At 40.3% G+C, this 12,709-nt stretch overlaps 1 protein-coding gene across 1 annotated transcript in view; it reads right to left on the reverse strand.

Moving 5' to 3' along the window:
- The window catches only part of LOC138593865 (calcium-activated potassium channel subunit alpha-1a-like), a 103,092-nt gene that overhangs the window by 12,348 nt on the left and 78,035 nt on the right, over positions 1 to 12,709 (reverse strand). Inside the window, exons 20-24 of the mRNA XM_069664949.1 lie at positions 12,303 to 12,335; positions 8,224 to 8,317; positions 2,971 to 3,094; positions 2,377 to 2,601; positions 478 to 670 (exon numbers count right to left, since the gene is read on the reverse strand). Of these exons, the coding sequence (XP_069521050.1) occupies positions 478 to 670; positions 2,377 to 2,601; positions 2,971 to 3,094; positions 8,224 to 8,317; positions 12,303 to 12,335 (669 nt within the window). The remainder of the gene's footprint in view (positions 1 to 477; positions 671 to 2,376; positions 2,602 to 2,970; positions 3,095 to 8,223; positions 8,318 to 12,302; positions 12,336 to 12,709) is intronic.

Below are 12,709 nucleotides of genomic sequence, written 5' to 3' on the forward strand. Positions count from 1 at the left end.
TTGACATCCATCACTCGCTGCTGAGTCAGGCAAACGCGAGGTCATACATGTATTAGAGAAATAATGAAATTGGCAGGGGGTTTTTTCCCCTTCCCTCTCCGCAGGTCAAAAAGGTTTCTAAAAGCATTTCTCTCAATGCCACAGAATGAGCATTACTGAAGGCCAGATCCAGCTAACTGAGTGCTGTGACATGCATGCTCATACATTATACACGTTGTATATTTCTTTGACGAATACACCAAGAGAGAAAGAATCTCTCAGCCAGGTAAGACTTTTGTGCCAACCCTGCTCTTGCTGCCACCAATTAGGTTTGTGAAGAAACCAGTTGTTACAGTAACCTGAGGAATAGTCAGTAGGGTTTAGTGTCAAACGCAGTGACACCAGGTCAGCCAGGCAGCACCTAGTGAGGGATATTCTGTGTGCCAGGGCCCTGTCCCTCCCAGGCGGTGCAGTGAACTATGATAGGGCGCTCCTTACCTTGGGAATTAGCCTGCAAGACCCCGATGCTGTCGTCGAACAGCATGGATTTGATGTTGAGTGACGCCAAGATGCATTCTTTGTCCTGCAGTGATGCGTCGTCAATATTGTTCTGATTGGCTGACAGGATGACACACATGTCGCAGAGGTTGATGTTGACAGCCCTCAGATCCGCCCGGCTCAACGGCGTGCCCTTTGAGAGGAAGTGAAGGAGAGAGTTTGTTGTTTCACCTTTGTGATACAAGAGGTGAATGAAAGTGTAGCCGCTTTTAAATTTCAGCTTTCATTGTCGGACCTGATTTAAACCCTTCAAAACACTTTTACATATGACTGTTTAATCACTTTGCAATTCATGTTCTGGGGTTAATTTATTTGCTGCCACTTCATTATAAAAGTCTTTATCAATTCGGTGGCGACATTTTTATGCTCGACTCAAGTTTTAGAGCGGTGGATGGTTTATAGAACAAAGCACACTTTGACACCGGTGACCACAAATCTTCCTGCACCTTATACGTCGCCAGGTTCAGGGTCCTTTTTGTCCTGTAGTGTTTTCAAGTATTTAACTTAAACCACAATTTCCTCAACCCTAAACAGGTGCTTTGAGTTGCTTTAACATAACCATACCTGCAAAGCATGAACTGGTTGGCAGGAGTGAATGTTTTAAGACAAACACATGGAATCGCTAGACAAATAACATTTAGCAGATAAATTGAATGTATTTTATTTTGAAATTTTGACCTGATGAGAGCACAAGAGGACAAGATAACAGATCACTGAAGTGCCATCTGTACTAGTGCTGAACAGGTAATCAATATTTCATCAAAATCGCAACATGGCCGACTGCAATTTTCTAATCGCAGGAGGTGCAATATTTGTTCTGTTAAAATCTTTGTTTGGTACAGATTCCCGCAGAAATCACACCATTATCCATCTTAATATGTTTTTCAATGAAAATATGAAGAATAATGTAAACAATGATCATTCCCTTAAATATCGCAAATCATGTCGAAATTGCAATATTAGTCAAAATAATAGCAATTAGATTGTTTTTGTTTTATCGTTCAGCCCTAGTCTGTGCTACATTTTCATGTCAGTCAATCTAATAGTTGTTGAAATGTTTTCAGTCCGGATCAAAGTGGTCGACCGACCAATGGAAGAACAGATATTACCAGCCCTCGAGCTGTACCGTGGCTAAAAACAGAAGCAGTACCTTTGCTGCACGCATATTTTCAATGTAAATCTGTTGTATATTCATGTCTACGGAAGCCAAGAGCAGCCATGCATGCAGTTATATTTTTTTATCTCAAGAGCCGGTCTTAATATTTCATTATCTTAAAAAAGGCTTTGTTACTTGAGATACCAAAATTATAAACCAGACATCACAAGTAACAAAAGTGCTTTGTTCTTTATTACTATTATTACTTTTATCTGAATGTTTTTTAGGACTCAGAAGAGACGTGCCGCAAATTTTTATCTTGTGATCTCGGGAAACAGAAACAGAGTCGGGGTTCATAGATATATGTAGTGGTGTATTTGCACTTTTAATCTCAGGTTTTTGTAAAGTAATGGTTTTAAAATGTTTTATTTGTTAAAAGTTAAAAAAAAAAAAAAAGTTTTATTTGTTGTTTGTGCATCTTCCATAACGTTTTTTCGATAAAGAAATCATAAAAGAAGTGACGTGCCGGCAATTCTTATCTTGTGGTCTTGGGATAAAAAACAACAACAATACATTTACCTATTATAACAAAAAAAACAAGCTTTGTTTACTTGAGATAAATAATATTGGGACAAATTATTACAGGCACAGCCAATGTTGGCTTCCATATAACGTCATCTTTCGGAGACAGTCGTGTTTTTTTTTTTAAAAACCTGTTTGAAATGTGATTTCATCGTACTCACAGGTAAAATGGAGACCTTCGGAAAATTGTGAAGGGTCTCCCACTCCCGCTTGAAATACTCGAGGGAGCCGACAAACACAATGTGCTTCAGCTCATGGTAGTGAAAGTTGCTCGCTCTTAGAGGCATGACAAAGTTTCTGAGACCGATTAAAGCCGATTTGGCATCCCCGAATATGCACACGACCACATGGCCGCTCAGAACTGTCATGGCCGCCTCGCTCCGGGTCTGCAAGGGAACAAAAGAAGAAGGGATAGAAAATGATGTTTATCACTGAAATGTAGCAGAACAAACGGCCTTTTCTAGCAAACATTAGCGCTTCTTCTTCTTCAGTTGCCTGCTCACAGTAAAATACATCACGCAGTTCATGACTGCAATAGACTATGAAAGTAATTTGAAAAATGGCATATGTATTAGTAAAAGAAATGCTCTACGTACACGGCCCCCATATAGCAAATGACATGTCAAACAGCTCATTACAGAGTGTTTAAGTGCCCTATCAACCTCTGATGGTGCTTTGTGACATGACACATCTGTCACCGCGGAGAAGAGTGTCAGGGACAAATGACGTGTGCCGAGTAAAAGAGCAGAACCCACCAGAATGACCTTCTCGATGTCTTTGGACGGGCACCAGTGAAACATCCCCGTGGAGTCGTATTTCTTTACGTTCTCGTCCATGCTGTCAATCTGCTCGTTGCCCGGGACGAGGAGCGGGTCGTGTCTAATCAAACAAAGAGACGAGAGGGAGGAAATGAAACGACACGAGACACGGTAAAGTGGCTTGTTATTGGCCTTTGAATTTTAAAGCTAACTTTTAACATGATAAACTTTGGAATATAAACACAGACAGACATAAATAATATAAATAAAGGAAGTTTTTTTTAAGGAGCACCTTTCAAAATAAAATTAAGGTGCTTTAAGCGGGGAAATCCAGACTGACACAATATGACAAGTGATCATAAAAAGATGACAAAGATCAACAAAAGTGCAAACAAAACAGTGAATTTCTACACCATTGTAATATTTCGGGGTCCTCAAACAAATTAGTTATACTTCAAAAAGTTGCTTTCTTTCTATTTTCAATCTTTGCTCATTCCTGTCACAAGCCATCTGCAGAAACGCCAGTAAAAGCGCTGTGTCATCAAGCGGAGTGACATCAGCAGCGTCAGCCAGGCGGAAGGAGATGGCAGCAACACACTGCGTTGACTGGCATGAGCACGGAGATGCAATTACGCCCCCTTACTGCGTATAGCTTTTGACGTAGTGTGCTGCGTGGTAAAAGCTTTAACAGACCAGACTTTAAATATTTCAGCAATTTGCCCAATCATATTTGCTTTTCAAAGTGAAGGGTATTAATGTTTAAACAGAACCACATAAAATAATTTCACAGAGCACGGCGGTGAGGTTCATCCTCCCCAACGCTGACCACTTAAGTGATGTCCTGACATGAGTACCTGCGGTTTTACGACGCTTTGTTCGGGTCAGAATGATCTGATGTTTTGACTGAGTTCATAAAGATATACTACATTACATTATAACCTCCCAAAAGTAGGAAAAAACAAAACATAAATACAGAAAAGATTGCTTTTTTGTTGAGCCATAGGTTACATTTTTAATTGAAGTATTTATTTAGTATTTAACTGAGCTTTTAGCTAAAAAATATGTTGTCATAGAGTACTACAGTTTTCCAGCTCTATTTAGTTTAAGTTATTTAATATATATTTATATAAATAATATTCCTGTCGCTGCTAAGGGATTGTAACCTATTCCAACATAGATTGTGAGAAAGGCAGAGCATAGGCTTAACCGTCCCCCAGTATATATATAACATTGTTAAAACACACAGACCAACACACGTCATACAATTCTAACTATTATTAGTCTTTAATAATACATTTTCGGGCAACAACATTTAGTTTAGTTTATACATTAATAACAATAATAAAATATAAACGTCAAGTCTTTGAACTATTGGGGAAACCCACACAGGCAAAAGGAGAACACCAGCTGACCAGCTACAGTGTCAGCACTGCTGTATCTATGGAGGCCGAGTGCTGCCCAACATAATTCCTTCTGCACTTAATGGCCTTTGTCAGATTCACATCAGAGCTGAAGATGTTATCATCTGAAACTCAGACAGAAGCCGTGTGTCTCTGTCAGAAATCGTTTCCCCCCTAAGAAGACGACGTCTTTAATCCATCCGAGTGCTTTAAAAGAATGCTACTTTAAGTAACATGTTAAGTATGCATGAAAGTGTCAGACGAAACTCTCATCCCTCGGGCTCAAAGAGACTGAAGCCAAAAAAGCCCGCCTTGGGCTTATATACCCCAAGGCAAGACCTGGATGTCCTTTCAAGAGAGGAAGTGGTTAGGAGAGGAAACGTCTTTTTCTGCCACTTTCTGCCTCTCAGAGTCTCATCTGTCAGAGTAATTTTAATTTGAAAGGACGTAGTGTGTGCATGTTAAATATGTGGGTGGACATATGGAAAATATTTCATACAGCCTCTTTTCTTTTTATATTGTTCAAAAAACTATTTTCACGTAGGGTAACAAATACTAAATAGATTTTTTGGTACAATTTATCCGTTTATTTTACGGTGAAAAGTGTTTAAATGAAATGAAGTTGTTTGATTCTTTCGACTTTGAATTTTGAAAGACATAAAGAAGAATGAAGCAGCCAAACATCCCATTTCAAAAGGAGTAATCAGCTTTTATGTTAATAAAACTCTCTTTTAATGAAAGTAATCAATAAATTCAGCACTTTGACTGTCGTCTTCCATAACTCTCCTTACACTTTACATCATCTGTTTCAGCTCGAGTCTGAAATACAAGTTCTAATAAGACTGAAAGCATTTAGAGGTTTTACACCTCGGCTAAATATTTCATCAGAAGTCGAATGTTTCAGCACTCACTCAGTGGAGCTGCTGTCACTTCAGTTTGTCCTTGTGGAGATGACTGGTGAGGCAGAGCTCTGCCAGGATAGCTATCGCTCACTGTCAGCCATGACGGCCTGTCACTATCCCGCACTGCCAATTGCCTCTGCAGTGCTGTAGCAGACATGACGTGTGTGTCACGGCGCGGTCCGACGTGACAGAACGCGTTGTGACATCCCACAATTAGATGTGTCTTATGACCCATCAAGGAGCCTGTGGAAACGGTGTTAATTTCAGTGAGGTCGTCTTTGCTAAGTTCCAGACAGGATGTGGTAGTTTGTTGATACATCTGGAAACGGGAGACAGTTCTGCCTCCACAGCTGATCGCTTTCTTCTCTTTGTGCGGTTCGTTTCATTGCACCGCGCCGAGGCGTCTGTGAGTGTCATTTCTGTGAACGCACTTCTGAACATTCAAAATGATCTGCGGCATAATTCACTGCTTTAGTGGTAAGATGACACGTTTGACAAGACTTCACACGTCATGACCGCCACACATAAAGCCAGGTGTCTTCTAGAGGAGTGTAATGACAGTTGAGAGAGACATAAAGTAGAAGCTAAACATGCACATTATGTTAATTTTCTATTTCAGCCTGGCTGCACTGGCTTACTCTTAACACCGCGCGAGCAGCGAGGACAGGCAAAGTCTTTGAAAATCCTTCCCATCATGCAAACTGACAAAAGCTTGCTCTTCAAAACTCACAGCCAATCTGTTGATCATTACTTATTTACACAGGCCTTGAGGCTGCAGGTCCTGTAAAAACACATTTGATATAGTATACACCAAGATGTTTTCTTCTCCGCTTGTTGCAATGAAGTATCCCTTAGGCTACCGCAGCGAATCCCTCCCTACTGTGTAGGCAGCAGACGGAACAACACATCCACCTGTATAGCGCCGTGTATTAGCATGACAAGTAGATGGATTGGTTCGGTGGGCTGATATTAAGCTGATGGCTACAGCTTTAGAAAAGCCTGGTTTTGTTACCCGGGAGTCTGAAAAGCACCTGGAGCGATTCAACTTTGACACCACTTTGAACCAAATCAAACAAGGGCAAACGCCCACCTGAAACAACAGAGGCCGTAGATCAAAGGAAAATGCTAATTGTTCGTATAAACATTCTTTTTTTGATGTCGTACTGACTGATTTTTTTTAGCCACTTGTTAATTTATCTCGCAGCATTAAACAACGCAGACATTTCTGATCTAATTTCTAAATGTCGAATGAAAAGCAGCTGCATTAGCGAAGGGAACGTGAAATCATTTGTCAGTTTTAATTAAATTTCACCCGTACAATTCCACTTTGTATACGTCAGACTGCGGGACTTCCCTGTTGCCTTGCTTCCTTATAACATGCCACTTAATGACAATGACTATTACTATTATCATCCCTGTAATGGTCTCTTGTTGAATAACAGCGTTATCTCCAGTCAAAATCAATAAGCAGTGATTTAATTCTACGGGACAAGATAAAAGCAAGGTAGCATTTGGATTCACCTCTCATTGTGATGATACATATCATCTGTGGCCTTACGTGCTGAAAAGAGCTCAGAGGGTTCCCACAATAGATGAATAGCCTTGGGCTATCTATCCTTTAGAGCCTCTCTGACAGCCTGGTGCTGTCATTAGTGCCAGGCCTGTTTAAGAGCTGGAGTGTGTTGGTGTCACATGAAACCTCGTGGCAAAGAGCTCGTCTTCTGAGAGGACATGTTTGCACTAAAGACAGGCGCACACATTCTGTTTTTCCTTAGTATGTTTTCCACAATGTTGAGCCCGACCAAAATGGATTCTTTAAAATGGTACAATATTTGAGAGTTTAAAAATTAAAAACAATATGTTTGTTTTTTAAAATAAAACCCTACATTTTCTACATAAAGTGGCACTAATCTGTATTTTTATATCAAAAATAGAAAAGTAAATATGTGTCAAGTGAAAGGGATTGTACGGAAGCCCAAAGCGGACATGCATCCATACATTTTATTACTCCGTTTTCCTGTAATGAGTAGTTTCCAGTGCTTTTCTCAAGACCTCAACATATTTATCTCGTTATCTCGAGATAACAACGCTGCACCACTGTAACGTCATAAAATCATAACCAGTATCCCCAGAGTTGCAAAAGCCCAAAACAAACAGACATAGGCTTAACTTGCCTCGTTAGTGTGGGCAAAAAAAGAAATCCCGTTATCATGAGAAAACAAGCGCTGTTATCTTGAGATAAAGAAATAAATTAAGTCGAGATTTTGAGAAAACAAGCACTCACTATCACAGGAAAACAAAGTAAATAAATGTATGGATGCATGTCCGCTAGGGGCTTCCATAGATTGCCTGTGGTGATGATCCTATAGAGAAATATCACATAACTTTACACCTCCTCCTAGTTCTTAGTTACATTTTAGCATCTTTCAGCTCATTGTTTTGCTTTTAACAGCCTGCTAATATACAGTTTTCTTTCTGTCTTACATCTGTCATTTAACAGCTACAGTAGGCAGCTTAAAAGGTAATAAACTGTATGCTACTTGCTAAGCTTTCCCAGAGCAGAGAAAAAAACAGTTTAATGTAGTGCGGCATTTAGCAACGAAGGAGCTAAATATGTCCTTCAGGAGGAGACCAAAAACAGAGCTAAAATTAGAATAAATACTTTGTTAGAGGAAGAGAAACACGATAAACATATGTTAATATTTCTCTGAGTTATGGATGTACATGTACGCTATACAACAGCTTGAGTTGATATCAGTGTTGTATTTACAGCTTGTTTGCTGCCCCCTAGTGGCTACAAAATACTTGATACAGGTTTAAATCTTGGTTATATACAGACCGGTGTAGTTCACAGTTTAACAACTATTATTATTGCTCTTATAAAATTACATAACATGGTAAGATTACAAAAAAAAATACTAGCAGAAATGTCGTCATTGTCGTCCTACCTCATGATCTTGGGTGAGGAGTTTGGAGAGTTTCTCATGCCTCCGTTACGCTGCTTTTTTTTAGGCGATAACGCCAACTGTTGGTCCTCTTCAACTGCAACAAAAGGCAACGGTATGAGGGACTGAAATATCAGAACAAACTCAAAAACTCAAAAGTCAGTGACATCAAAAGAACAACACAGCACGAGTAGAGGTCAGTGAATTCAAAGAGATAACACAGTTACAGAAACACAGAGTGGGAAAAGAGTCTGGGTGAACACGATGGAATGAACGGGACACTTAGTTTAACAGAAACAGTCCAATGTTTGCATGAGGACGACCGGGTACGTTAGCACAACATGTGCAGGGTTGTGTATGAAGATGCAAACATGCAAAAGTGCCATCATCAACCATCATGCCAATTTGAGTCTAATCTGTGACTGTAATCCAGAGAATTCATCAAATCCACATGCCAACAAATTATCATTCAGACAGTCCCTTAAATAAATCAAAGGTTGTTATGCTGCTTTTTTAATGCCTTGTTAGCACAGATTTCATCTGAGCTACTCTGAGACTTGGATAGCTTCCCTTTTAGCAATGCTAATCCCTCACATTCTCATTTAATTAAGGTAATAACCTATAAACATCCAACATTGTAAATAAGGCTGCTTTTGTGCCAATACTGGATCCAGTCTGGATTGCTGGTCTTCATCTCGGGACTGATGCCCCTGGCTCGTATGATTAGCTCGGTCCTTGTGCCAGAGTGATTTATGTACAGCTGAGTTGCCCCTTGGACATCGTCTCTATCACTACACAAAGCTACACAGATCTCTTCATAGGGAACGAATTACAAGTTTTACCCTGGAGTATTGTAATCAGCAAATATTTTCACAAGCTAATATCACATTTGAAGAAGAAAAGCTTCTCTGTGGCGGTCGCTTGTAGAATGAAGACAAGCAGCAAGACATGTGCTTTAGCTAATCTCATTTTAACAGCACTGTTATTAGCAGGAATAGCTTGTTGTTGCTTGTTGGGGAATATGCTTGGAAGCTTTTAACAATGGTTCAAGCTGTTAAGAGTGTTGTTTCTTTACAAAGAAACTATTAATTTTACAGAAAGGTCTTTTAAAGTCTCAGGGATCATGCTCCTCTGCAGATAAACACAGAAGCGCTGCTAGCATGTCTAAGAGTGACATCGTAATGGAAAAGGTTCGAGGGGCTTCCAGTGGAGAGGGGATGCTCCAGCACACTGGCCCTTCACATCTTGCGCGGCCTGTTCAATATTTAATGTTTCACAGCTGACAGCTGCACACACTGGGTCATTAGTAAGGAATGCTACACATGCAACCACTCCAGCCTGGCAAGCACATGCTCTGGTTGTGCTGTTGTTGAGTACAGGCCTGACAAACACGCCAAAGAGGAGGGGGGAGGGGGGGACCCTTACAGTGCCTGTGGCTGAGTTTGGCGTTATTGGAGTGACTGGGGTGGTATCTGTATTTCACCGGGAGGCTGCGTGCCCGCTGGAGCCGACTGGCCTCTTCTGCCACCCCTGGTAGCCGCCCCACCTGGCCCGGGTCCCCTGAGCCCACGAAGCTCAGTCTCAGGGCAGGGGGCTCAGCGGGGGGCAGCAGGCTTCCCTTGCGGTTGTTTACCAAGGGGACGGACACGGCAGCGACTCTGCTAGGGGGCCTCTTACAGTTGTGGTTCAGTTTAGCTGACTTGTATTGATAAGTTGACGACTGGATAATTGGACCGTCGTTTACTGCTAAATGGAGAGGAGTCAAAATCAGGATCTGTTCAATCTAAGTTTCTGCTTTTTTTAAAGGTCATTTCACCCAAATAAAAATACATTTTCCCTCCTTACCCCTATGGTAGCCATTTTGATAGCCTAAATGTTAGTGCCTTATCTGCCTCTTTTTTTGAAACTGTTACTGCCTACAACGTGGTTTGAGGTTTCGGGTATTGGCCGTGTACCCGAGTCAATGCACCGATTTAATACCATAATTTGTTGACCGTCCAAAAAGTAAACTTGTTTTTTCTTCTCCAAATTTGAAGTCTACACCCCAATAATTTATAACATGTCTGTCTCTACTAAGTTCTGTTTTAGAGCGACAAAGAAGTACAGTGCGCTGCTAGCACAGACTGTAGGCTAGTGTTGGTTTAAGCTAGTAAAAAGGTAGTCACTGTTTCACTATCACACACTTTAAGGCTGTATTTTTTATTTAAAGTATAACTAATTAAGACAAGTAAAACATAAAAAAGAGCAGTGTCTTGTCAAAGATCATAGTTTAGCCCAACTCTCTTCAGCTGATACAGGACGTCAGAAGCGGCTACAAGCAGAGCTGCCGCTAACGCTAGCTAGCTTGTTTTCTTTCCTTTAAAAATCTTTTTATTGAAATTTTTTGAAAGTTTTCTCAAGGTTGGGCAAATGTATTTCACATTGTTAAACATAAATCAATGATAGCACACAATGGCAGAAGTAGTAGCAATATAGGGAGGTAGCCTTACCCCCCAACCCCATAGCTAGCTTGTTTTTAGGGTTAGGATTCAGTGTACTGACCGAGGCAATACAACAATCATATCAATAATATAACATCCAAATAGGGTAGTAGAACATTTTTGTTGAATTATACTCACAATACGTTTCTTTTTCTTTTATCGCACAGGTAAAGGAGGGTTACTCGTTAATGGCGAATACTAAAGTCAGTTTTACGAAGGTGAAAATAGCATTGGAGCGTCTCTAACTGCTGAATAAAATGTAATTTATGGTGCCCAAACATTAAATTTAACATTAAATATACTGATATACAATACTAATGTGATAGAAACACTTGCTATGTATTGTTCTAAATCTGAATTTTTGATGCCCTGCGCACCACAAACACAAATTGAATTCACTCTGCTTGGTAAGAGGCAGAAATCTAAGAGACAGATATTTCAAAACAAAGGTGCATAAAAGTGAACCAGTTGGCATGTCTAGAGACCACAAGGGGCAGCAATGTGCTCGCTTTGTGATTTGGGTGAACTAACCCTTAAAGTCTCCGCATTAACCACAACATAGGACTTGATTCAAGCTGACTTGAATAAGACCTGCAGTGTGTATGTTAATAAAACATCTTGTGACTCTTATCATAATTAAAGCACAATCACTGCTTTTTGGCGGTAATTCTTTGTGGCACAAGAATGCTAATAGCTGAATAATTAAAAAAGCTCATTCTTATTAAACACCACTTAACCACTTGGTTATAGCCACCAATGAAATGCTGGATTTGACATTCGCTTTGATATTTATAATAAACATGAATTAATAAGTACGCTTTCAGGTGTTCCGGCCATTGTTATGCCAGAAGAACAAGGAGGTGACAATGTGAATTACCAAGCACTAGCTGCTGTACACAGTTTATGCCTGATGAGGGAGGAAGGAGTCACGTGACTGTTTAAAATATGGAAGCTTACAGCTCCACTGGTGATACACTATAACAGAGGTGAAGCTGGTAAAGATAAAATAAAAGACAAAAGGAAGCAGAGGAAAAGTGTTCCCCTTACTCTATAAAAATGGCTGCGAGCTAAAAGTGGAGAATGGAGATGATTATTTCAACAGTCAGCTGTCGAGAAGATTATCCTCCCTGCTCCAGACCTCCACTATTCATCTGCCCCATGTCAAACATGCACAGCACTTCTGCAGGACGACACGTTGTGGCAGATCTGCTGTCGATCACACATCCTGCTGAAGTGGACGTCCCACATGGTAAACACTCCTCTGAATGTGGGACGTTTGCTGAACCCTTCCTGTCTGGATCTCCATTAGAAACCCTCGCATACATTCCCTTTATATGTTTGATTTTGTATTTTTCAGCTGCATTAATTAAATCACCCCCTCGCACAGTGAAGCAGTAGCACCATCTACTGTAACTGATCTTCTCAACACAAACAAGAAACAGACACATTTTCCTTTTTGCTTTGCATGTAAAATATAATGATGGATGATGATAGACCGGGCAGAAAGCGGTGAAGGACGGCAGGTTAGAGACACCTCGATGTATGAGAGGAAGGGTTAAAAGCAAATGACACAACAGACAGAGAATGGAGATGAGAACTTACTTGATTTGATATATCCATTATAGCTATTTTTAGCTGAGAAAAATGCAGAGACAGATGAGAGGTTACAGGGAGGAACAGGTTGTAATGAAAGAAGCAAATTATAAATGACAACTGGGAACGGACGGAGGTTTCTCTTAAAGGCACTTAAAAAAAAAAAGAGGAGTGGTGCCTTGAAGGCAACATGGACAAAGCAATGAGAAATAAAACACAGGTCAGTTAGAGGTATGATTTTGTGCTCAGTATACTTAGTTATAGTTAGTGTTGTAGGTGATTAACAGTCATGTGTGAGGTGTTACAGTTAGGCCTGATTTGGTGATTTTCAAGTCATAAGTTATCATGGTTAAACCTTTTTTACTTCGAAGTTTAGTGCTGGATTAGCAATAAATTAAAGACCCCCTCCAGTGAAA

The sequence above is a fragment of the Semicossyphus pulcher genome, unplaced genomic scaffold (genome assembly GCF_022749685.1).
Source record: "Semicossyphus pulcher isolate SPU_LCO1_2020_fin unplaced genomic scaffold, fSemPul1.0.p SCAF_16, whole genome shotgun sequence".
Lineage (NCBI taxonomy): Eukaryota > Metazoa > Chordata > Actinopteri > Labriformes > Labridae > Semicossyphus > Semicossyphus pulcher.